The 26,953-nt window shown below is 36.9% G+C and overlaps 1 protein-coding gene and 1 pseudogene across 1 annotated transcript; one reads left to right on the top strand and one right to left on the bottom strand.

Moving 5' to 3' along the window:
• Positions 1 to 12,825: 12,825 nt before the first annotated feature.
• Positions 12,826 to 21,139, top strand: LOC110701936. The gene is made up of 11 exons (XM_021879549.1): positions 12,826 to 13,030; positions 14,672 to 14,805; positions 15,175 to 15,256; positions 15,812 to 15,882; positions 16,124 to 16,225; positions 16,338 to 16,427; positions 17,000 to 17,074; positions 19,818 to 19,850; positions 19,991 to 20,071; positions 20,543 to 20,599; positions 20,679 to 21,139. Exons 1-11 carry the CDS (start codon positions 12,970 to 12,972, stop codon positions 20,856 to 20,858), a joined length of 966 nt encoding a protein of 321 aa, XP_021735241.1. The 5' UTR covers positions 12,826 to 12,969; the 3' UTR covers positions 20,859 to 21,139.
• A 450-nt stretch (positions 21,140 to 21,589) lies between these two features.
• LOC110701844 lies at positions 21,590 to 24,668 on the bottom strand (annotated as a pseudogene).
• Between the last annotated feature and the right edge of the window lie 2,285 nt (positions 24,669 to 26,953).

Genomic DNA, 26,953 nt, shown 5'->3' with positions numbered 1-26,953 from the left:
GTCAAAGTTTAGTAAACAATTACAATTTTACTATGTAAAAAAATGTGATATTCCATTTCCATTGCTTCATTCTTTGCAATTCTCGAATTATATTGCACAAAATAAGAAGAAACTCTTAAATTATCAAAAAGGACGAAAGCACTTGTAGAAGTTCAGAACAAGTTTTTTAGAGGTAGGAAATTAAAGAGAGAGAAAGAAGTACGGCAAGTACCGTAAAAGAGTAAAAGAGGGGTTGAGTGAGAATGAGGGCGGCTTAAGAATGAAATGTTAAGGGAAGGTTCATAGTTTTAGGGTTTTGTTTGATAGTGGGTTGAGAGTTTTATAAAGAATTGAATTAGGTAGGTATCACATATAATCGCCAGCCCAAAATTTTAAGACTTGGATCCGGAACCGGTATGAACCGAGTCCTTGTTTTTGGAATTGGTGAAATCACCCACCATATAAACCAGATCTCGTGAAATCACTTTTACAAACCCACAAAATCACTCCCAAAACCCACAAAATCACATCCAAGAAACAAACGAAAACAACCATTATTGTAATACACTAATACATAATTATTTAAAAAATAATGCAAGTATAATAATTTTAATAATAATAAGGAAAATTGCCCAAAATAATCCCACCTTTGGGTCGTCCGCTAAAATTAATCCCACCTTTGGATTATTTTTGAATAATCCCACCTTTACCCCCGATCTTCTCCCAATGGTCACAAGTTACCGCTTACCTGTTACAAAGGTAATTTTTTTTTTTGGTTTAAAAGATACGTGTCACCATACAATTTGTCTAAAATTTTAAATTAAACAAAAAAAAATTTAAAAATAAAATAAAGGAGCAGCTACCCATCCACCTCCTCCGATCCACCATACCACCAGCCCCAGCCACCACAATACTCCACCAGACCATCAGAACGGAGCTCACGTGACGGGGGAAGGAGAGAGGTGGGCTAAGCGGCCGAAATCGAGGCAAGGGAGGGTGATGGGAGCCAGAAATCGTGGTTTCGTGACGGAGGGAGGAGGTTTAGCGGCGCTTGGTTTCCTCAAAGAGGGAGGAGGTTCGAGGGTTTAGACACGCCTGGTTTCGTGAGGGAGGCAGGGGGTTTGACAGTGGTTGAAAGAGAGGCAGCCTTGGTTTCTTGAGGGTTTGAGGGTGGTTCAAGGGGGAGGTTTCGTGAAGGAGGAAGGGGGTTCGAAGGTGGTTCAGGGGAGGGGGTTTGACGGTGGTTCAGGGGAGGGTGGCAGGTGAGGTCGGCGCGCCAGGAACGGGGGAGGTTAACGGAGGCCGAAATTAGGGCGGCACAGGAATGGAGAAACGACTGAGAAGCCGGAATCAGGACGGAGAAACGGGGAGGAGGATCAAGCGGCGCTGACGCCAGCGCTGGTGTAGACACCAAATTTTGATCTTACCTTCGTAATTATCATTATTAATTATCTTTTATTATTATAGTTATCGTTTTCTTTGCAAATAATTATTATTATTTTGCTAATTATTTTTATAAACTTAATGACGCTCGTTTTATTATTTAAAACAAAGAAAACGAGTAATAATAATGATTTTTATTCATAATTCCCAAAATAAATGTTATAATTTGTACTTCTAAACTACTAAATTACAAAATATTGAAGTACAACTGACACTACATGCATTTCTACCCTGCTCCACCGAAGTAATTTTCGGGTTTTTACTTATGGATTAACAAGTAAATTAATACAGCCATTAGGAAAACCACCAGCCCCACAATGTACATGAAATACACCATTATCATTCTCATGTCTTCCTCAAAGGTGAAGACAGGATGATCTTCCTGGTTTTCTTGAAGTATGGTGGTTGAGTTTAATAATGGTTTTTGTTTGATTTTTTCGGGTAAGGAGGAAGATGGAAGTAGATAAGAATTAAGTGGTGAGTGGAGATTTTGGATAGGGGTAATTTCATTTTATAGTATAAGTAAGTATTTTAGACCGTATTTTTATACGTATATGTATAATAATCGTATAGTATAAAGTACAATATTTTTTGTCTCGCCAGAGGAATATGTCATTTTCCTGTAAGCAAGTATCGTTTAACCCTTTAGAGTATAGTAAGTATATTAATATGTTCACTTAGACTGTTAGAGTGCTTTTTTATTTTATCTAGTGTTTTTTTTTTTTTTTTTTTTTTTTTTTTTTTTTTTTTTTTTTTTTTGTGATTTGTGCACTACCCTATTATATGACCAGTTTACATAAGTTATAAAATCTACTACTCTAAAGACTCATGTCCAACCAATATATGGAAATGACAAACATTCCCACACCTAAATGAGTACTATATGGTATAGCGCTAAAGGACCTCCTTTTATGTACGCTATTATAATGCCTTTGTCTTTTTGTCCGGCAGTTAATACTTGATCCGATAAATATAAGTTCGGACCAAGCCTATCGATATTTATCTAAGTATAATAGAGTATTGTATGGACGATAGTAAAAGGAGAATACATGTGGGATGTATGAATACAACACGTAAGTTTAATTTATTCTGTCATACTTTCACTAAGTCAGTGGGATCGTCTGAAAGAGCGAAAAAATAGGGATGCATTTGAGTGGTTATGGAAGCTCACGAAGCATTTCGGTTATGTACTCCACTGTTCAGCCATTTGCTTAAATTCATTGTTATCAATAGAGCATGTCAGAAACCATCTTGATTTGTATTATTTCTAGCAAAAATGGTGGATCTTGCCCCCTGGTTTCATTTGTTATATTTCTTTTTTCTTTTTTCTTTTTTCTTTTTTTTGTGTTGTTGTTGTTGGAAGTGCATGCATGGTACGTATGACATTCCTTTGTATTTTGTTTTTTTTTTTTATTTTTTTTATTTATTTTTCTTATTATTATTTATGTTGTATATTTCAGTTTAGTTTGTGAGTTCCTTTGTCAAATTTTGATGTACAATCGTCAATAGTGAACTAAATTACCTTTTTTTATCCCCCGTGGTTAATATTGTATCCAATAAATTTCAATTTGGATCAATTATATCAATATTTATCTGACGCTAATTGGGACGGCTGGCTTTCATATGCGTCATGTATTGCGTATCACTATTCAAACACTATTTGACACTATTCCAATAGTAATTTCCGTTACGTTGATTTGCTTCGGCGACGTGAATTTGGCTTCCGTTTTATTTGTTTTTCTGTTGTTTTGATCTAGTTTTGTATCTTTTGTCTTTATTTTTTATGACTATGATAAATATAAATTTGTGTTTTAGTAGAGTAAAGCAAGATAAATATATATATAATTCTTAACTTATGAAGTTTTAATGAAAATGTCTTTAATCTTATTTTAAAAATGATTTTAGAAGTAAGAGTTTTAACAAGCCTTAATTCTAAGTGTTATTTTAAGGAACTTTAATCTTATTTTAAAGATGACTTCAGAAATAAGAGTCTTTAATTCCAAATGTTGTTGTTTTAAAATCTTTAATCTTATTTTTTTTAAGATGACTTTTGAAATAAATGATGTTTTAAGGACTTTAATTTTCTTTTAAGATGACTTCAGAAATAAATGTTTTAACAAGCATTATTTTCTTTTATAATTTTGTGAACCTTCTTATTTCAAACCTTTTTGTGAACAAGAATGAATCATAACTTTGATTGTTTGTTTTTAGGTAATGATAGTTAATATGAGGTTATGGCCTCATTTCCAAACATGAGGTTAAGATTAATTATTTAGTTGTATAAGGTTGTAACAATTATCCATCTCCATGAAAATAAACTTATATCCCATCATAATTACCCGATGGATTAATTGACAATCGGATATGATTAAATAGTTTAATGTTCCCTTTTATTTGGAAATAAGGCCTTGACAGGTGTCGTGTTTTATTTGGCCAATTCCATTAAGCCTAAACACATAACCCTTAAAACCTTACAAAGTTACCCTTGAGTGAATTTAAACTCAAAGAGAGATTACATAGTGAACCTTTACAGTTTCACTCCAAAAAATACCTTGACCCACTTAAAAGTCGTCAATCGGGACGCATTTGTTGAATTGTCTTGTTCAAAAGACATTTTTGGTGATCACTAATCGGGGTGATTTTCCTCAACCAAGGTGGTTCATTTTACTTTTATGAGTGAATCCGTCAAAGATCACTAAAATCCCACTTACAAAAATGATGTTTATGTCAACAACCCAAATTAAAAATCCAATGGAATTGGTTATTTAAAACATGGCATTTGTCCGAACTACGAAGGTTTTGATCCGTGAGTGAATTCAAACTCTCACTATGATCGGTACGTAGTGCAACTTTGGTGCTCAAACCTACCTTGTATTAATTTTTTTTTTTTTATGTGGATAATATGTCTTAAAACTTGATTTTTGACAACGCAATAGTAAGAGCCCGTTCCATAGAACGGAAGAGAAGACGAGTTCCAGACGTTCGATTCTCTTAACCTAAACCCCGAACCCTGTGCCTTATTTCCTATTATGGAGTTAGCAGTTGAATTTTATTAAGTTTTAATTTCTTAAAATTGACTGTTCTAAAATGTGAATCGCTAAACATCGCCCGCAAATTACCATATAAAGCCCACAAATATGACTTGGTGTGACCATTATGCCCATTTTCTAAAATTGAAATAATCTCGGTTTAAAAAATGTGCAGTCGTACTGGCTCGCCGGGGGAGACCGGAGGGCAGGCCGGAGATGCGGGGGACGCCGGAGGTACGTCGTCGTCGACGGAAAACGAGGTAAGTCACCGTTAAAATTCACGGTTTACCGTCAGAGTGGTTCCGGCGCCTAGGATGGACGCCCAAACCGTAGCCTAGACGTCCAAGCCAGACGCCAGAACCACCAGAGTGGCGTCCAGCCCAGACGCCCAGACCACCAGACTGGCGTCCTGGCCAGGCGCCACTTTACTGGCTGAGGCGGCCCTGCCAGGCGCCAGTCCAGTGGCTGTGGCAGCCCTGGCAGACGCCACCCTTATAAATTAATTTTTTTTTTTTCTTTTTTGATTTTGTTGTTGTTTTTTATTTATTAATTTTTTTTAAAAAAAAATCGAAAATGATTTTTTAAAAAAATTCGAAATGGGTTTTTTTTAAATTAATTTTGAAAATTCGAAATAGGTTTTTTTAAAATTAAGTTTGAAAATTCGAAATGGTATATTTTTAAATTTAGTTTGAAAATTCGAATTGGGTTTTTATAAAAATTAAGTTTGATTATACATAATTATGCTTTTTTTTGTGTTAATTCTGTGTAAATATAGAAATTAAATGTATTATCCGTTAAATGTATTTATTGTAATATATAATTGATGCAGGATTATGGTGGAGACGGAAATGATTAAAGTGGGATATTTGGACATGATGGTCCATTCGAAGAAGCTCAACAGGCGATTGATTGGGCAAAACAGGTTGCAATTGCAGCTGGATTTTTCTTGGTAGTAGTAACTCATAAATCTCAACGGGATGGTAGAATGGACCGCATTTTGAGATGTGACCGTTATCGCAAACGAGAAGAAAGAGATTTTCGTACAGCCACTCGGTTTGATACAAAGCGGAAAGGTTGTGGGTGTGAGTTCAGAGTAAAGGTTCGACAACTACGGAGTCGTGACGGTTGGGAAGTGATTGGATACTCTAAATGGGGGTATCACAACCATGAGATGATAGTATATGAAGAGGGTCATCGACAGCTGAGCGGCTTAAGTCCTGCTGCGAAACTAGTTGTGAAAGAAATGAGTGATGCTCAAGTCAAGCCTGCTAAAATATTAGCATCTGTGTTAGAGAAATTTCCAGAAGACCATCCAAAACGAAGACACATCTACAACGTCAGACAACAACTCAGGTTTGAACGGTCAGAGGGAAGGAACCCTATACAGCAGCTGCTACACCAGGCATAATCACGTGGTTACCTGTTCTGGTTTGATTCTGATGAAGATACAGCGGAGGTGACTCATCTTTTCCTTGTGCATCCTGATTGTGCTGATATGATCAAGTCTTGGGCATTTGTGATTTTGATCGACTCAACGTACAAGACAAACAAGTACAAGTTCCCACTGGTTGAGATCATGGGGATGACTCCAACGAACCAGAACTTTCTGATTGGTCATGCAATCATCAAGGATGAGACGGCTCCAAGTTATTATTGGGTGTTGGAGAAGCTGAGAAACTACATCGGGCCTAATGTTCATCCAGCAGCCATCGTCAGCGACTGTGAGGGAGGTCTCTTTGCCCCCATAGCAGAGCTGTTTCCAGAATCGAACCACTTATTGTGCACATGGCACATCAACAACTGCATGAAAGTGAAAGCCTACAACCTTTTCAACAAGAATTTGGAAATGGCAGATAGATTGGTGAATGGCAAGTGGCGGAAGATCCTACATGCTACCACAGAGGAAGCGTATGAGCGAGCATTGGTTAACTTCAGGGATTCGTACCAGTGGTGTCCGACACTGGTGGACTATGTGATGCAGCAATGGGTCCCTCACAGGGAAAAGTTTGTCAAATATTGGACAAACCAGGTACTTCATTTCGGGAACACTACAACATGTAGAGTTGAGAGCGCTCATAGAGCTACCAAGGACTGGATTGATTCATCGACCGCTGCTTTGGATACACTGTTCGATAGACTTAATAAGTCAATTGAAACTCAGAAGAACGGCATCAGGAACTCTCTAGAGGACTCCAGACGACGACATGGTACGATGTATAGCCATTTTATATTTAAGATTCTTCATGGTCGTGTGTCGCACTACTGCTTGGGGTTGATTCTCACTGAGCTGAACAGGATGAGGGACTTGGCTGACGAAGTGTATGCTCGGTGTGGGTGTGCTATTTCAGTAACTCATGGATTACCTTGCGCATGCACCATTCACCGCGTTATTACAGAAGAAAGGGCGTCGTTACATGTTGATCAGGTCCATTCATTCTGGAGGACGCTTGTTATTGGTGAGCATGCAGACACTCAAACGGCCGACCGTGAACAGGAGGAGTTGGAGCAGTTTCGTTCGATGTATGACCGAGTGTCCTCCAGCCATCCTTCTATTATTCGTGACGCTACTCATGTACTTCATGACATGTTCCACACGTCTACCTTAGATTATGAGGAACCCGAAGGAGTTGACCGTCCTCGAGGTCGACAACGGCGGAACAGGAGTGCGTTTGAGTATATCCGTGGTCTTGGTCGTGCTCGTGGTCGGACATCGTCATCTAGTCGTAGTCAATCTTCATCGTCTGTGAATATGCCCCTAAGAACTGGTACGTTTTGGTTGTTTACATTGCACATAGTTTTAAAGTGTTACTCCTGCCTTCTTAACTGTCTATAATTATATGGTGAATAGGAAGAAACGATGTTGATCAGTTTCCGTACAAGGAAAGGATACCTGCGATCATCATGCCGTACTTGGAAGGGTGGAATGATGTAGTCGGAGATGGTAACTGCGGATTCCGGGTCGTGGCTGATGTTTTTCAAATGGGCGAAGACAACTACGGTTTGGTGCGTCAGTTGATGTACAGCGAAATTGCCTCTAACCGAAATGTTTATCGTCATGTGTACCAGGATGACTTGGATGGCGCTCTGCGGCGTATCCGGTGGGGAGGTGGACCTTGCGGCCAAAATCATTATTTTGACGCGCCCCTAGATCTGTTTTCCGTTGCAAACATTTACAAATGCGCAGTCATGCATTTCGGCCTGGGAGTGCATAGTCAAGCTTATTATCCTTGTACCACGGTTCTCCCTTGGCGGTCGCGTGAGACTGTCACCACACCGGTCAGAGAGCTAGCTATTGCGTTTCTTGGGTCGTCATACAGAAATTTCATCCGACTAGACATGTCATCCGATTATCCAGTGCCACCGATTATACCTCGGTGGTACAACATTCGCACAGCGAGCGTAGAGGGTTGGGATGCGCTATATCATGACCGGATCCACGAATGGAACACCCTAGCTGCATTTTAGTTTTTCATGTTTACATTCTTCCTATGTAATCTTATTTGTACATTGCTCTTTTAATGAGAACATTAATCTTTTATATTATATTGCTTACTGCATTCTATATGTTGCATGGGTAAGTTGCGCGGATCCACGAACGGTTATATCAAAATTTAAAAATAGCAATGATAATATGTTTAAGTTGGAAGCTAAAAGAACAATCTAAAATGTTACAAACTTACAACATAATGTCCAATTTAATAAATTAAAACGATAATATTTAAAGTGCTCTATAAATAAAATGACAAAACCATCAGTAATCCCTCCTCGACGACGACTCCCACTGCGCAAGGGTCTGTTCCAGACTATCAACAACAGCTCTCCCTGTTGCACTCATGCTGTCCTTCTCAAGAGAGAGTTTCTGTACGTCCTGCATTATCTTTCCCATCCACTGCATACAACAAAAAACAAAAGATGAAATACAATAACAACATATAAAACTTAATTAAAAGACAATGATAAATATAATATGAGACATACCGCTTCCATGGTAGTAGGCGGTGGCACATAATCATCATCGCTGTGGTCGAGATCTGCGATCAACCTCGAGTGCGAATACCGGTTGAACCATTCCATGTAGTAATGGTCACACATGGGAGGAACCCCAGAGGGCGGCCGCTGCAACTCCGCAGTCCATAAGCGGGCCACCATCGGAAACTGGTCCCACGTCCCGGTCATGATATCCGGCCATTGCACGACGTAGTCCCTCGACGATGCAGGTCGGACCGCCTTCATCGGGCATGCCGGGGGAGGAGGGACAACTTGAACAAATCCAAGCTGGCGAAGACAACGCTGGGGCATGTACGCCTCGACGATCTCACGATACTGAATGAGTCCCGTGTACAGGGTCCTGGGTACCCTAACACTAGGGTTCGGGCCGAAAGGCATCCAGTTCACCTGCACATAGTTTTAAAATTTAATAACATGAATATAATATGTGCAAATAATAAAATGTAGAAACAATTTATAAACGTTACCTCTAAGGGGGACAGCCTGTCCAGCAATAACCGTATCGATCGGAGGCGGTCAACGGACTTCTTCTCCGAGCGCGGACTCCACGCACAAGCACGCGGCATCCCCTCATCAATAGGAACCGGGTCACGATGTGGTCGCAATGCAGGAAAGTACTCGTATATCCAGGTCTGCAATAGAGTCAGACACCCAGTGATACCTGCCGCGTCAGCCCGACTCGCAAATCCTAGTTGGCGATACAAATACGCCAACGTAGCTGATCCCCAGGAAAACTGGCCTACACTGTCGGGGTCACACGCCTCTACTATGTCGCGTGGCCTGAGCTTGTTTCCGCCGCTTTTATCCGGAAACAAGGTACATCCGAGGAGTAGAAAAACATAAGCACTCAGCTGTGCGTCGTGCGTCCTACGTGCACTGGGGTACAAACACCGCTGCAACACGGATGCGATCTTCACACCTCCGTGTTCCCAAACACCTAGCGCCTCGGTGTACAGTGCAGCCCTGTCCACCGCCAACAACTCCGCCAGCAAATCTGCCTGATCCGCATCAGCCACAGCACAAAGTCGTTTACCCTCAACACGAATCCCCAGAATGGCCTCGACGTCATGTAACATGATCGTCATCTCACCGAACGGAAGGTGGAAAGAGTTTGTATCCGGCTGCCATCGCTCAATGAAAGCCGTGATCAGCGTATTGTCAATCTTATCGTGCATGGTGGCAGGAACGTGATTCACCCCAGTGCCCTCCAGTCGCTCGAACATCTAGCTCTCCGCCGGCCAAGCCTCAGCCCATGTACGCAAAAAGCTACAAGTCTTTTCCCGGGTATGACATTTCAACAACCCCGTAACTGAAGGCCTCTCCTGGTCCTCCCAAATACGGGCAGCTATGTGTCCTAGAAAGCTAGGAATCACACTCCCGTCAACAGGCCCACCGGGCACCTCACTCCTAACAACCCAAGAATCATTACCGGCCCTCGACCGTTTCCTGCTTGCCCCAGATACAGTGGACGCAGATGATGTGCCAGATCTACTAACAAACCTACCACCCCTACCCTTACGCACCTCCACCATATGTGTCTCGTACATGTCATCAACCCTCTGACTGAATGGACCGTAATCATCATACGGTCCACTGCCATCGTCCACATCCTCATCCTCATCTGCGCCCTCCTCCTGGTCACCCTCCTCAGCATCATCATCGTCATCGTCATCCTCATCCCGACGGTGGATCCGTTCTCTACGAGCTGAGGCCGAAATACCACGGGATCTGACATGTCTATGCCCCGACCTCTCCACTGAATAGCTTCTACTAAGAAGCTTTACATTCTTCCCCGCACCATGACGACCCAGTGAATTCTACACAAAATTTTAAAATATATAAACATACAAAAATTTATACGAAAAATAGCTACCACTACCCAAATCAAATAAACTAAAAATATACTAACAAATTAACATAATAAAGAAATTAACAAAACACTTAAATAAAAATAATAGAATAAAAAATACACTTAGAAAGGAAACCAACACAGAAGAATATATATAAACATAAATAATTCATTCCCAATTAAAATAAATTAACTAACCAAAAACAATATCAATAATAAAATTTAAAATAAATTAACTAACCAAAAACAATATCAAAGTCACAAAAAAAATATAAAAACAAATCAAAATAGAGAATAAAAATAAAAATGTACAAAAAAAAACAAACAAATAATTGTAAACAAAATATAAACATAGAAAAAATACAACAAAATTGAAAAAATTTATAAAAATAAACAACAAAATATAAAAACAATTCAAAAAGACATTACACAAAAAAAAAAAAAAAAATTAAAACAATATTTTAAAACAAATATATAAAAAAAAAAGAAAAAAAGGGGGGGGGCGCCTTGGCTGGACGCCCAGCCAGCGGTAGTGAAGCCAGCTGCAGACGCCGCCACCAGTGGGCTGGCGCCTGGGCTGGACGCCACAGCCACGGCTGCGGCGCCTTGAATAAACGCCACAACCGTGGCTATGGCGTCCAGCCCAGGCGCCAACCTACTGGTGGCGGCGTCTGCAGCTGGCGCCACCACCGCTGGCTGGGCGTCCAGCCAGGGCGCCCCACCTCCGTCACGGCGGTTTTCCCTTTTTTTTTTTTTTTACAAATTGTACCTTGCCTCCTTGGGACCTCCTTCCCTCCGCCGCCGCCGCCAATTCCTTGCCTTGCCGCCTCGACATTGCCGTTGTTTGAAATTTTTTTTTAGAGAGGTTGAAAGAAGATGAGCGATGAGAGTGTGAGTGATGAGAGTGTGAGTGTTTTTTTTTTAGGTTAAGGGCAATATTGTCAAACCAAGTGAATTTTGTGGGCTTTATGTAGTAATTTGTGGGCGATGTTTAACAAATCCCTCTAAAATCCGTCCTTATTCGGATAAAAATAAGGTGGCGACTCTAAGTTTTGTTTATAAGTCTTATCAGACACTTAAGTGAAACCGTTTATAGACTAATTTCTGTCCACTAAAAACCAGGCGCCACAGTTGGGTTGAGGAATTAGGTGGCTGAAGTTGCGGGGATGGGGAGTCAGGTGTTGGGGAAAAGGGTTCTTTGGCTGGTGTGGTGGTTTTCTTAAATAATTAAATATATTTTTTTTGTTAAAAAAATTAATTTTTTTTAAATTAATTTTTATTTTTTGACCAATCATAGGTCGACACGTGTCAGATAACTTGTTATAACAAGTTACATGACCGGTTAGGACCAGTTTGAGCGAATTGATATTAAAGGTCGAATTATTTAAAAATAAGGAAAAATTGACCGGAATATTATGACCTTTGTCCAGTCCACCATAAATAAAACCATCTTTCAATAATGCCCCAATAAAACGACCTTTAATTTGCACATCATCTTCTATAAATGGGGTGAAACCGGTTGGTAACCTGTTTAATGGGTTAAAGTGACACGTGTCACTTTGTAATTGGTTATTTTTTATTTTTATTTAAAAAAAAAAACAAAATCCCCCATTTGTGAACCCCCATTCCCGTGAATCCCCACACCGTCACCGCCGGATATTGGAGGGGTTTGGGGTTTCGGCAGCGAAGGAAAGAGAGGTGGCCGGATTTTGGAGGGGATGGTAAGAGGTGGCCGGAAAGGAGGGGATTTTGGAGGGAGAGGCAGCGGGTTTGGGCTCCGATTTACTCTTTTTTGCGGTCTAAGTTGCTGTGAGATGCTTTGTTAGTGCGCTTTGGTGGTGGTCGGAGTTTTCGATGCTTTCTTTTGTGAAAGGGGGAAAGATGATGTTGTGCGATTGTTGTTGATGAGGGTCGAATGGGTTGCGGGTTGATTGTGGTGCTGCAAAGCGGTTTTGTGCGGCTGTTCGGTTGCGGCATGGTGGTGGAAATGTGGAGGTTGGAGTTGTGTGGTTGAGAGAAGGTGGGGTTGTGACTCTTTGAGGTAGATGGTGGCTGGCAGTGGTGTGGTTGCTGCCGGATTTTGGAGGGGGTGGGGAGGTGGTTAGAGGGGAAGTATTTTTTTTTTTATTAATTTTTTTATAAATTAATTCTTTTTTAAAAAAGAAATATGTTAAAATTGAAATAAATAAATCTACCCAATGTGACACGTGCTCCTCCTTAACCTATTAAACAAGTTACCGATTTTTTATCTTATTTTTGGAAGATGGTGTGCAAAGATCGTTTTATTGAGGGATTATCAAAAGGTGGTTTTATTTATGGCGGACCGCGCAAAAGTCATAATATTTATGTCAATTTTTCCTAAAAATAATCTAAAGGTGGGATTATTTTTACGGCGTATTATTTCGGACAATTTTTCATAATAATAATCAATAATTATTAGAGAAAAAATAATTTAAATTGGGCAAAAAATAATTTGAATTGGGTAAAAATAAAATGGATTCATGTTCGGACAGACTAGTAATGTCATTGATTCGTCATACTTCTAACAACTGGTTTCAAAGCTTGGTCTTTTACTTTTACTTCAAGCTGTGATCGAAACGCCATTACAAGTTTTCTCAACCCCATCAATATTATGCCTGAAAGCTGAGCTCAATTTCGGCGATGGCGATGGCGATGCAAACTGGGGTTGCCCCTTCCAAAGTTCTTATTCTTTTGGGAGCAGGTCTCTTCTTTCTCTCTTTCTTAATCTTTTGAATTACCCCTTTTTCATATTTCTTTGTTCTGTCAAACCTAATTCAAATTTCCATTATTCTGATTGCCCCACATCTTAAAATTTGTAATCACTCTATTAATTTAACCAAGTTTCTTGTTTTCATTTCTGGGTTTTTGATAAAATTCATAGTTTTATGTTCAATAAAGTCAATTTCTTTGAAATGTTGTGTATTTTTTGGTTGTTTGTGTTATAAAAATTATGATTGTGCTAGAAATTTGAACTATTGTATGAAGGTTATGATTGTATTATTTGAGTGATCAGATTAACACCTATCATCCATTGTGGCTAGATTAGGTAAAAGCTGAGAATATAGGTGCTGAAGCTCAACTCTTGGGGTGGGCTGGGTGGGTCCTTGGGGGAGGGGGTAGAATGGGAGATAATGATGTAGATAGTACCGGATTATCAGGAATTCTGGATGTGGGTATTTTTGCCGCTCTAATGTCGTGGTTCGTAGTTACTTTTCTAGAAGAGGAAAGCTTAAATGGGTTAAACTTCAGTTCGGAGTAGATTATTTTGACGGAGTGGACAATTCTCAAGCTTATAGGTATCAAATTGAACTTAACTTGGTTCTAGATTATACTATTTTGTGCTATTGGCACTGTTTGAAGATTAGACAAACTAATCATGGTTACGGTGATGATAGAGTAGGTTGTGTTACGCTGTTACACAGATATAGCTAGTTGGCTACTGTGTTGTGACACAGATATGTATCCTGGTGTAAATTTGAATTAGTGGTTTGTGTAAAATGAAATTACAAAGTGTCCATTCAATGTTAGGTGTATGTCCATTCAATGTTAGGTGTATCGAGTGTCTTACACAAATACTTGAGTAAGATTAATGGTCTGAATAGCCTTAGCATACGTAGATGGACTGAAGACAATATATATCACTCAAACCTTCTAAAATTAGATGCCTTTTATGTTTCTTTCTTGTGAATGGCAGCTGACGCATGGTTTGAAATGGGGCTCTTTTGTGTGGGAAGAACTAGTGCTTGGAGAAATGGTTTTTACGTGAATTTGTAAAGTGACAGCTGATATTAACACTTTGTTGTCTTTCTGGTGGGGGTTAGATGTAGTCTATATATGTATGTTCTGGTCAATCCAATGGAGTTCTTTATTATTTTTTATTTTATTGCTGTTGTTGCTACTTTTGATCCAGAAATTCTGTTGATGGGTGCTTCATGCTTGTTTGAAGCTTGTGATTGTGATTGTGAGTGCGCAATAGCTTAAAATCAGAATGCTCTCTCTTCTGCTTAGTGCAATGAAGAAAAACATAATAATCCATGTGCAGGGCTATCACTCAGGCCCCTAAGGGACAAGGGTGTAAAGCATGTTCTGGCCTAATCTAGGACTCAAAGAAGAATATATTTGTATGGTTGTTGTGTTTATTTTATTATAAATATGCATTGTATGGAAATATTTTTGTTTAGCTAATGATCAGGTTGAGTGTAGACTTCTGTACATGAGGAGATTTGTCTTATGCAATTATCATTAAGTATAAATTCATTGCCAAGACTATAATGCTCGAATAATTTCTGTTGAACGTTTCTATATACTTTATCGGCCTTATATTTTTCTACTTGCACTATAGGTTTGACTGGTTCAGTAATTTTGAAGAATGGACAATTATCTGATGTCCTTCTGCAACTTCAGGAATTCATAAAAGGCATCAATGATGTTGATATCTCTTCAACCACAATTGATCCCACACTTCTTGCAGCACAGGTAACATTGGTTTTCCTAAGATGTAGATAAGAGATTTGAGGAAGTAACTTTTTTTGGGGGGCCCTTTTTTACTTAAGGGATCACCTATGTACCAAGCTTTATGCAATGCATATTGTATTATAAGAGAGATGATTAAAATTTTTGGTTTTGACCAATGTAAGCTGCCTGTATAAGTTGGTCAAAATGCATCATGTGGCTTTAATTGCTTGCTTTTGAAATTTGGTTGGTTTTCATCTACAAAAAAGGTTATTTTAGCTATAAAGAACACCAACAAGTAATAATTAATTCCATGGAAATGACTCAATGAGCTGTCGATAATAAGTGTATAAATTTCTATAGCGATTTACTTGCTGTTCTTGTTACCTTCAGGTTCGGCAATTGGCTCAGGAGATTAGGGAGTTTACCCTATCAAATCCCATTACTATTATGAATGGGAGCTCTGGTTCTAGTGGTAAGTTGATTCTCTTTTATGATTCTTTGCTATCTTCTGATAATCTGCTTGACTTGTTTAATTTCTTCAGTAGGCAGTGCAGTTCTTTCTCACCGTGTTAGATCAATAAAGGACATTATTGATGCAAGAGAGCCATCGATTTGGACTGTCATTTCTCTACTTTTATTAGATTTTCAATGTTATTTGATTACAACCTATTATACTCACTGGCTAGGTTAGCCCCTTGCGTTGCATGATTTTATTATTATTTTTTTTTTGGAAAGAGGTAAGCTACTCTTTATTTGGGAAACATGTAGTCACAATTTCATTTATTTTTAGTTACAAATTTGCCAGTCTTAGAACTTGGAAGGACAAATTTAGGGGGGGAAAAGAGATGATGTCATCAGTAGTCTAGGCGGGATTTTATTTAATGAAAAGTTGACACATGTTTTAGTAATAGGTATACATTGTGCATAATAGCATAGAGAACTCTTCTGAGTTTTATTTCCTAAGATGTCATTCCACCTTTTTCTGCGACTAATGTATTATACCCTCATTTCTTCTTGCTGAATTTAGGGGGCTATGGTTCCTATTTGGTGCCAGCTGCTGCTGTTGGAGCAATGGGATACTGTTACATGTGGTGGAAGGTCTATTTTTTTACTCAATATCCTACATACCATTATAATTCATTGTTATAATGTTTTTCTACTTGCAGTAGACTTGTTTATCAGATTAATTACCCATGCTGTCAAACTTATGAGCTTTTAGTGTCAGTTGATAATCTTTTCTTTATTTTGAATTATTTTCAAGTTCTTTCATAAACTCTATATCTTTTGAAATATTTTTATGTCTTTTTCTCCTATAATGTGTACTTTGCCATCATTGCAGGGATTGTCATTTTCAGATGTCATGTTTGTTACAAAGAAAAATATGGCAAATGCTGTTGCTAGTGTTTCAAAACAGCTGGACAACTTGACTGATGCATTGGCAGTTAGTTTCATCTCCACTTGGTCAATATTTAGACTTTAGACAGTTTAGATTTATTTGCTTTCGAATTTCTTCCCATGATTTTATTTTAACTCCTACTTGTTGGTACTTGTAGACGACAAAAAAGCATTTATCAAAAAGGCTGGAGACCTTGGATTGGAAGCTGGAAGAGCAGAAAGAGATCTCTGGTCAAATACATAATGATGTATGGATTTTCAATTAAATTATTTCATTTAGTAATGTAGCTCAAACCAATACAATATTTGACGTGGCCTGAAAAAGTGGGTCATGAACAAGATTTCATGATCCAAAACCCGTTTTCTCCTGGTTAATTTCCTGAACTTGAATAAGCTTGAAAAAAAACTGAGTCGAACCTGATCGAACCCGTTTTCACCTGACCGATATTATAAGATTGTGAGGATATTAAACACAAGATGCCTTCAAATATTACAATTATTGGGTATAACATTGTTTTACTAGGACTTGGGCTCTGTTCTCTTCAACTTACTTTCATTGGAAAAGTCTTATTTGTGTGCAATATGTTCTGGAAAAAACTTATTATGTCTAAATCTATTGGAACTTGTTTTGTTTGAACTTATTTGGACTTGATAAGTGAAATAAGATGAAGTGAACAAGACCTTTTTATAGTTGAATTTGGCTGTAAGTAGGTAACTATATTATAAAATATAAAGTACCTTGTAATTATCTGGACCATCATAAATTTCTTTTGGCTTGCATGATGGTCTTACTTTCTGTTCACTTTTTATGCATATGTAGGTAATTGGTGTCAGGTCAAACATTTCCCAAATTGGTTTGGACATTGACTCAATCCGGGAGATGGTAAATGGACTGGTAAGGCGATCTCCTTTAGTTGATAACCCTGCTAATTGAAATCTGTTTTGTCACAGACCTGATTTTTTAAGTAAACTGTCTCTAAAGTTGCATCTTGGGTAATCTTAGTGGGAAGTGGTTAGAGTCTAAAGTACTTGAGTTTCAGTAACTTGCTTGTGCTAAATACTACCTCCGTTAATTATTACTTGCAACTTTGGGGGTGGACACGGTTCCCAAGTCAAAATTTCATAATTGTAAGGGTATGTGATTAAGTATGAGAGAGAAAAAATTAAAAATGATTAAATAACCACCCAAGCCACCCACCAGTCCACCACCACTGACTCACTCCTAAACCAAGACCTGCCGTCGCCACCACCACCACCACCCTTCGCTGACATCCCCTATACCCAGATCGGCACGACGACACCCTCACAAACCCAAACCCACCACCGCCGAACCCCAGATCGAAGCTCACCATCGCCGAGACCCCCTTAAAACCCAAACCTACCACTACCGACACCCCCTAATTCCAACCTCACCACCACCGCACCCCCTAAACAAAAACCACCCACTCAACCCGAAACCAAAAACCCCCAAACAACCCGAAACCACCCCCTGAACTTGAAAACCACCGGAAATCAAACCCCCACTCAACCAAAACCACCAAAAATTAAACCACCGTACCCATCCTAGAACCACAAAAGCCCTAGCCCATTTTGAAACCTCCCCTAAACCCCCCACTCATCTCGAAACCAGAAATCCCCACTCAACCCGAAATCATCGGAAATCAAACCACCCAGCTCTCAAACCATTAGATCTAAACAACAGGTGGATGAGGCGACGTTGTAGCGGTGTTTAGAGGTGGCGATGTTGTAGGTGGTGGTTAGAAATGGCGGCGGCGACATCGATATTGAAGGTGGTGTTCGAATGAGTTATTGGAAGATGAATCTGATGGTGGAATGATTTGTTGGGTTGGATTTTTTATTGAATTAGTATGGGTAAATTGGAATTGGGTGAGAATAGTTATGTTAGATAAGTGAAATTATTAATTTAATGAGTTGTAATTAAATTATCTAAGTGTGTTTTTAACATTATTGGTAAGGGTATTTTTGTAATTTTATTTAAAACAAATTACCAAAAGGAAAGTTGCAAGTAATTGGAAGCATCCTAAAATGGCAAAAGTTGCAAGAATTAACGGAGGTAGTATAATTTTTATGTTCATGAAGATTTGTAAATTTTATTAGAATTTGAGATGAACAATTTTGCTAAAATAAACAATAGTGAGTGTATCTTGGAGAGAAACTCCCTTATTATCAGGGATTCTTCCATGTGTTGTCTTAAGAGGGAGTGTTGGAACTTGGAAGTAGGCTGATCCATCGGTTAGAATCTATGCTATTTGGGAACATCTTCTATTTAATTTTCTTATAATTAGTTGATTACAACTTTATTGGATGTTGTAGCTATGATAGTTGATAGGATGTATAATTGAGGACTTTTAATCATAAAAACTTGTATGAACCTGGTTCACAATAATATTATTGTGGACCCGAAGTTCTACATATGCGTAACTGGTTTTGTATTGAACATAGTGACCCTAATATTAAATATAGTAACCTTAATTTTAACATAGTAACCTTTAATAAAATTTGTATGATTTTTAATGTTATTGCAAACTTGAAGTATGATGTTATGATCCTAATTTTAACCTAGTGACCTATATTATTCATATTGACCAGTATTTTAAAATTTTCATTTAAAATTTTTTATCTCTTATGACCTTTATAAAACACAATCACTTTTACTTTAACATAATGATCATTATTTCAACATAGTGACCTTTTTTTAAATAAATAAAACGACCATAGTATCTCTATTATAAGTTGTCCACAATAAATTAGTGTGAACCAGGTCTATTTAAGATTTGGTATATCCACTTTTTGATTTATGTATACTCGTATATATATATATATATATATATATATATATATATATATATATATATATATATACACTAACCCTTTTGGAAGTTTTTAAGTTTCTTGAAGGAGCTCTTTGAAATCTTTAGGCCCTTGTATGATCACTATATTTCATACTGTATTCTCTTTGTGTGAATCCTCACTGAATATTGCTTTCCTGGAACTCTAATCTTTCAATGCTGCACCCAGCAACTTCTAACAATTGTGATCTCTAACTTTAATTTAATGAACTCATTAAAGATTCAGAAAAGTCCCAAAGTTTGAGAGATCCTTGATCATGCAAGATGAAGAAAATGGGATTGAATAGCTCATTTTTAAATGCATTTGTTAATTCATGTGGGATGCTGACACTATAAATTAAAAATTGTGGGATATTGGGTTTTATGTGATGAGATCATATATTTTTCATGGATGTGGCATCAAAATTTTCCATGTAATTATACTGACAAATGTTGCAATCTGTACTAGTTGTATTGTCAAGTATGGAGTACCATTTAGTAGGGCAACTAAAGAGTTGCATTCTACTTCTAGAGTATAAAGGGAATAAATAATCAAAATTGGTGACTTGGATGAGATGTGATGAAGTAATACTTCTAATTAGATGTAAGCATAAAGCTTGCCAAAACATAGCCAACCTTTGTGGTTATATAAGCTGCTTCACTTTATTACAAAAGTTCAATATTGTACTTGTTCATTTTCCTTTTGATTTACTATATTATCTTGTAGTGTACCTGGGATCCACCAAATTGCTTTCATCTCATGGCAAATTTGTGTTCATGTGTTGACAGGAAGGAAAGCTTGAACTTCTTGAAAGTAAACAGGTATGTGCATTTCTCATTTCGGGCGTCTGTGCTTAATGTTAAATTGCTTGTTTTTAGTTTTTATTTACATTTATTTTTATTTTTATTTTTATAATGATCCTGGAATAATTTATGGCCCCTGTCTTCTTCCTATGCCACAGGACTTGACTAATTCAGGTGTATACTATTTATGCCAAGTAGCTGGAGGAATCAAAGGAGGACTGAATGCTAAACTTGTTCAGGTTAGAGGGTTCCTCCTTTTACCTTTGATCTTTAGCCTTTAGAAGTGGCTGATTTTGCCAACTCCCTTCTTTATGAATTTGAGAGGGCGGAGAATTAACTTTCAGTGACTGCAAAATAATGGCAAAATTCCTGTAGCTCATGTATCTGTGTTCTCCTTGTTATATACAAAGTATGCAACTATGTATCTGTGTTCTCCTTGTTATATACGAAGTATGCAACTTCACTCTGGGTTTTGGTCTCAAATTGGCACAGATTACATATCGTTGGGCAATATTTTCTGACAGAGGTCTGCTTTTACTTAAGGTCTAAATATATAGGCCTTCAGCCCTTCACCTACATATATAAATTTGAACCACCAGGAGGGAATTTGATGTTTTTTTTTTTTTTTTAATTCTTGTTAGAGCTATATAAACTAGAAATACACAGTTCCATTTCAATGTTTAATCTTTATTTTCTTCTTCTTTTCATAGGATGTCGGATCAAAGCTTGACCCACCAAAAGTTACATGTGAAGACAATTCTCGGAAGGTTTGTGAAGTTTCGAAGTTTTCAATGTACTCTTTTGATGAATTTGCATTTCTGATATAATTTGCCACTTTTTTTGCAGGGCTTGCAATTCTTAACGGACTCAACCATGTTTGAAAGTGTTGTGAAGAAACCAATTACAAGCTCCAAGTTAGATGATCTTGATTCAGTTGGTGTGAAAACTGTTTCTTCTGCGAAAGTGAAAACAAGAATACACAGGTCCTATCCAGTTGGAATTTCTTTGGCTCACGACATTCTTTAAGTAAAAGTGAATATTAATATCCGTTTTACAAATAGTTCTTATCGATGCTTATTGGGCTAGTTCCCTGCCTGAGGTGTATCTTATTTCTCTATTTATTGGTAATGTTATCTTGAATTTGTTAAAAGCTGTATATGTGAATAAAAAGAATTTGGCAATTGCCACATTCGAGTCCAGACTTTATTCGTAGAAACTGCTTGAGTATGCCATTGTAATACACTGTTAATCAATTTTGTGATAATGCAGTTGTGCTCAATAATAAGCGGGCAAAGCGTTACTGCCAACACTCCTCTTCTTAATCGTATTAGACATTTAAAAAATTGTCAATCTGTAGTCACATATTTTTCTATACTGTGAGGACTTTCTGATGTTTGAGGAGTTTCCAAGCCAGTAACTTCTGCTCGGTTAACCATGTTAGTTCTGAGGCAGAAATGTCTTGCCTGCACTGACTTGGCTCAAAATCAAGGAACTAAAACCTGGAACTCTAGAGGTGTACTTTCAAGTTTCAACAACTTATAGCTCAGTTTGTTAGCAGTTTTTCGTTTGTTAAATTAATTAGATACTCGATCTCTTCCTTTCATATATATGTTTTAGTTATCTTAATAGGTTGTCTGAACTCTGAAATTAAACGCGTTAAGTTTTCCTCACCTCATTATTGTCTTATTTGCTTAGAGCAATACTGAACTCTAGCTCTGTCTCTTTTTTAGTCCTAGTCACTGCATGACATTTATCAGTTTAAGCACACAAATGAACATGCCATATGGTTGGCTATTCTTATACAATACTGCAAGAAGTGTACCATGCTGCCAATGTACAATTTACAAGAGGACTTAATCTATAGTTACAGTACTTGAAAACGCTTGTATTCTGATATACACACACCCACAAACACTACTGCCAGCTTTTTAGGGATCTGATTTGGAGTTCTGACCAGACACGGAATGATCAGATGGTAACCAAGATGCATCATCGTTGCAAACACTGCTGCTTTTTGATTGCTTGGCCTTCTGCTTTTTTATCTTTTCAGCTTCTTTTGATCCATCTTTCTTGCTTACCTGTTTCACAAATGGCCGGACAAACTTAATCAGTGTTTGAAATATCACCAAATGCAAAACTAAAATTAATCATGTCATATTTTGGGCTTAAATTGAATGTCTTATTATGTGAGAATCAAATGTCCTGCTTCCCAACCAAAAGGCTGGAGGCTTGATTTTCACCTCCATCACTCTCATGGTTGGACGCTATAGTTGTTGTTACCTTTTGGTAAATCGCCTTAGAGTTTCTTTATGAGTTGGGATTCCTTTGTTCTCTACCACCAAAAGAACAAAATTTGTGTGTCTCTCAATTGTGTCATTAACTTAAGATTTAGGAATAGATAAATGATACCTTAGAATACTCTGTCTGCAAGTGGTAAGTTGGTGCTGTTTTTCTTCTGGAAATACTTCTTGGAGCCTTCAGCCTATTTTTAGATGACTCGCGGCCATGTTTATCTTCACTCTCTGGATTTGGTGAATTGTGAACTGGGATAGGTACCTCATTGGAACCACAGCTCTCCTTTTCATCAAATGACAGGTCTAGAAATTTTTTCCTTGGGAAAGGCCTTATTTTTGTAGAAATTTCTGCTTCACTATTGATCAGCTGCTTGTTGGTGTAGTCTTCCACAGGGGAAACTTCTACTTGGCGAGTGGCCATCCATCGTTCAAGCCAGCTCCAACCCATGTTTGGTTCAGTGTCATCAGATATTGTATGCTTCTTCTTTGAGCAGATTCTTAACTGAATGAATGTTACCAGATCAAATTATTCTCATCGAAAGTCAAGACACAGGACAAATGTATAACAACCTTTGGATTCCTACACTCTTTCAGTCTCCTTAATCTTTATGCATAAATATCCTTGATGTATGAATTAGTACTATGGAATGGAGGGAGTAATGTGCATAGAAATACAATTGATTCTTTATTGGAACTTTGGAAGGCATTGTACCTGTTGGGAGAAGGCATATGCCAGTGCTCTCTCTCGCCGTGTCATTGCTTCTTGTCTGTTCTGATACCTCATTTTCGATTTGGTACTGTCTAATATGCTGTCATCCCAATCTTCCTGTTTATTCCGTGTGCAACAAAAAGTTAGATTTTCAAGTGCTTAAGATATAATGCAGTTTTGGAAACCATTCTTGGATTAGTAAAACTTAAAGTACTGAACTGACACTAAAATCACCATTTAATTTCAGCATGGTGGTAAGTATAAATATTCTGTAAACTCAGAGGTATGCAGTAGGGTTAAAATCGCGTAACCTTAGGTTTATAAGCTGAATATTTGGTTTATGCTGAAGTTTGGTAGAAACAGATTGATCCTCTTCCTGCACTGAAACAACTCCAGTCGAATTCCCAGTTTGAACTTCAATGGATGTCGCCAAAGATTCCCTGCTAGGACTCTTCATTCCCTCACCTTCGTCATTCTGAAAACCTGCAGTCTCCTTCAGACACCTGACCTGCATATACAAAACATGTACAAGTAGCCAAACATAAAATTCACTTATGCCAGATACTCTAGACTCGGCTAATGATAACAGTAATGTCTTAATGACAGTAAACTGTAGTAGGTTGAACTTACCTTAAAGCCTCGAAACACTGACTGTATGATGGTTGCTGCAGCATCTTCGTCGAATGATCTGTGACTAACACTATAGTGATCTCGGTCTGAATTATCATGGTTGAAGGTATCAAATGTATCTTGGCTTTGAATGTCTTCAGTTAAATGACCATCTTCTGGAAGCACCCAGTGGCTGCTGAACTCTTAACAGAAGCTGAATCCTCTTCTGCTATAACTGAATCGAATAATTCATCCCCACACAGGTATGACTTCACTGATGTTTTCCATCTTTTCTTTTCTCCAGCATTGAATTTCATCTACAAAATTGATATCAGTTAACATAGAAGAATTAGCAATATATAAGTACCCAACAAACATAGTTCCATTAACCCCTAAAATCCCGGTTTTCGAGTTTGTGTTTAGGAAACGGATGACTTACATTATTTTCATGAGTCTTAATGGACCTGCTCTTGGAGAAGACACTCCTAACTAGCTCCCCTGTGATGCCCATTAATGTGCTTATTTTCCGCTAATATTAGCAAGTATTTACTTATAATTACATATACTTTCCATGCTTCAAGAGCAAGAAACTAGAAAACAGAATTATGATTTATTGTTAATTATTTATACCTTATAAAGATGTAAGCTATGAGATTGGAGGGAATCTGTCAACCCCAAAAGCTTAAGCTAAGCTAGATGAGATGTACTATCCATCATCCCTTTTTTTATACTTTAATGCTTCCCGTTTCTTTTAATCCCGACATTTTAACTTTTGTACTATTTACATAATACATACCCTATTTTAACAATATCCATTTTTACTATTATTTATTAAAATAAGTGTGAATTTTTACAAGATTGTAAGCTTAAATTAGTCTCAGTAAATATAAAACTTTTTAACACCCTTTAGTTTTTTTTTTGTTTTTTTTTGTTTTTATGAAGAAATACCTTGTAGTTTTTATACCCGGTAGATTTTATTAATTAATACTCCGTACATGAATAGAGATATTAATGATCAAAATAAGTGTAAAAATGAAAACGTAGCAAATTAATTAGAAGGGAATTTATGTATTATCTGGGAATAATATCTAAAGTTTAGGCTAGTTAATCAATATAGTACTACACGTGATTAGTGAACAAAAATGTAAACTGATTGGTGGAGATCTAAATTTGATTTTATGCTTCATCACAAAAGCATACTTGTATTAATTAATTAACATTTAATTGGGAAATTTGCTACTTGTATGATGATCTTGCAGGGTCTCAGAACTTTAGAGCTGGACAACAAGTAAATAATACATAATTAAGTGAAGATAATGATTCATACTTTAGTTTTTTAGAAAGAAGGTTATAAGTAAATAGTCTCTTTGTTGCTAAATAATATTGTACTCTCTTGGTCACAATCGACCGTACCCTTGTGATTTATTTTGATTTATATTTATCGTATCGTAAATTCTTTGTTAAGTTGTCACTATTGTTATGAGGTTAATTTGCTAAATTTAGATCGTGACCTAATATACGATGGTAGTTTTTTAAAAAAAATATCCTTTGTGGGAAACATAAGGTGGAATCATAAGTGTATAATTAATTTAATTTGTCACTTTTATGTTTCTTTTACATTTTGCCATTTTATTCTATGTTGAATTGCTTTTGTGCACATGGTTTACATCAAAGAATGACCTTTACAAAAGCTTGCTTCAAATGGAGGCTTTGTCTAGTACCTTCATGATCACTGCTTTATTACATCCTATAAAAAAAAAAAAAAAAAAACTAAGTGGATTCTATCACTCTTCATGTTTCATTTCACACTTCTTTATCTGATCTTAATCTGCAGGTTTAACTAATTAACTGTAATGTATTACTATGTTGTCCAAAAAAAAAAAAAAAAAAGAAATTGGTGAATGCTCATGAAAATTCAAGAATTATGTGGATAATTTATAAAGAACGTATGTAGAAGTTTTCTCTCGCTTCTTTCAGCTCCATATATCACCTATAAATATTAGGTGTATGTTGGGTATTATTTGAGAACAATATCCTTCCTCTTATACACTCTCTGAGTCTCTCTACGTTACCATGATAAGAGTTTCTACGGTTCTACCTACACACAATTTCTCTAATCTATTATTTCAATTGTTGTACACTTGTACTACTCTCTTAAGAGAACTTTTCACATGAAAAAATGTGTGATGTTCAGATAAGGTTCTGTTTTGGTGGTGTTTGAGTGATGAGTTGTCCGATTTGAGTTGGATTGAGTGGGTCAATTAGATTTCAAGTATGTATCGTGTCAACTAAGATTGTTTGATAGATCAACTTTAGTCATAGATTTGTTTTGATCAAATTTAATTTAAATAACTTTGGTTTACGACTTATCTATATTTTAATTAACCATCAAAGTTATAAACTTTAATTGGAAATATCAAACCACAAATATTGTATTTAAAATCTCTAAACAATATTATTTAGATGGATTAAAAAGAAGATGAATTAATTAAACTAACACATTGTCATTTACAAGAACCACAATTGAATCTAGATTTTTTTATAAGTACGTGATTGGATTATCATTTCCCTCCACCACTCAATAAAGTGTGGGTGTATGAAAATTTCATCACAAATATTATAAAACACCCAATGTACAATAGCATTATTGTAAATTGGCTCAAATAAAGTAAGTTATGATTTGTATGTTTGCACCTTCTTCCTTAATTTTCATTTTCTAGATCTTTCTTTCTTCTTTCTTTCAATTTCTCTCTCTACTCTTGATTTCCTTCTCTCTTTTTTCTTTACTCTTTCATTTTCTCTTCATCTTTTATGATTTATCTCTATATGTCTTCAGATTTTTGTTATTTAATTAATAGTGCTTGATCTGAGTTTGTTTTTGCAGAATTAAGCTAAGATGCTAGTTTTGAAAGTTCAGAATGTATTTTGACTGGATTTGTAGATGCGTTACATTATCATTTTGAGCGAATTATTCCGGTTTTAGTGTATTTTTTTTCTATTTTAAAAAAGTTTGATAAAAATTATGTATGCTTCTCGAATTTAAAGCGGATGATAGTGGTTATTGATGAAAATTCCTTACTTTCTCTGTTTTGTTGAATTTTTGTACTGCGATTAATGTGTTGCTAATGTAAATGCAATGACAGGGATGCAACCCGCCACCAATGGATATGATGGGGACGTCAACAGATATTAGTGCTTTTTTTTTTTTTTTAAGAAAAGGTCACTTTGTGGAAAAAAGGGTCACTTTTGTGAAAAAAAAAAGGTTACTTTTGTGAAAATATATATGGGTCACTTTTGTAAAAAAAAAAAAAACCACTTTTCGTAAAATGTTCGATATACAATAAAATTATTGTAAATCGGGGATATGCAAAGGTTTTTGAAATTTCACACTTATTTTTTGCAACGATAATATTCGTTGTAATATATTTGATAATAAATTGCAACTGACATGTTTTGTTGCGAATCTTTCCCTAGGATGGTCAAATTTTAAGGAAAAATTTGTATTTAAA

The sequence above is a fragment of the Chenopodium quinoa genome, unplaced genomic scaffold, assembly GCF_001683475.1.
Source record: "Chenopodium quinoa cultivar QQ74 unplaced genomic scaffold, ASM168347v1, whole genome shotgun sequence".
NCBI classification, from domain to species: Eukaryota; Viridiplantae; Streptophyta; class Magnoliopsida; order Caryophyllales; family Amaranthaceae; genus Chenopodium; species Chenopodium quinoa.
Note: the sequence above shows the minus strand (reverse complement) of the source record. Positions and strands in the feature narration are given on the sequence as shown.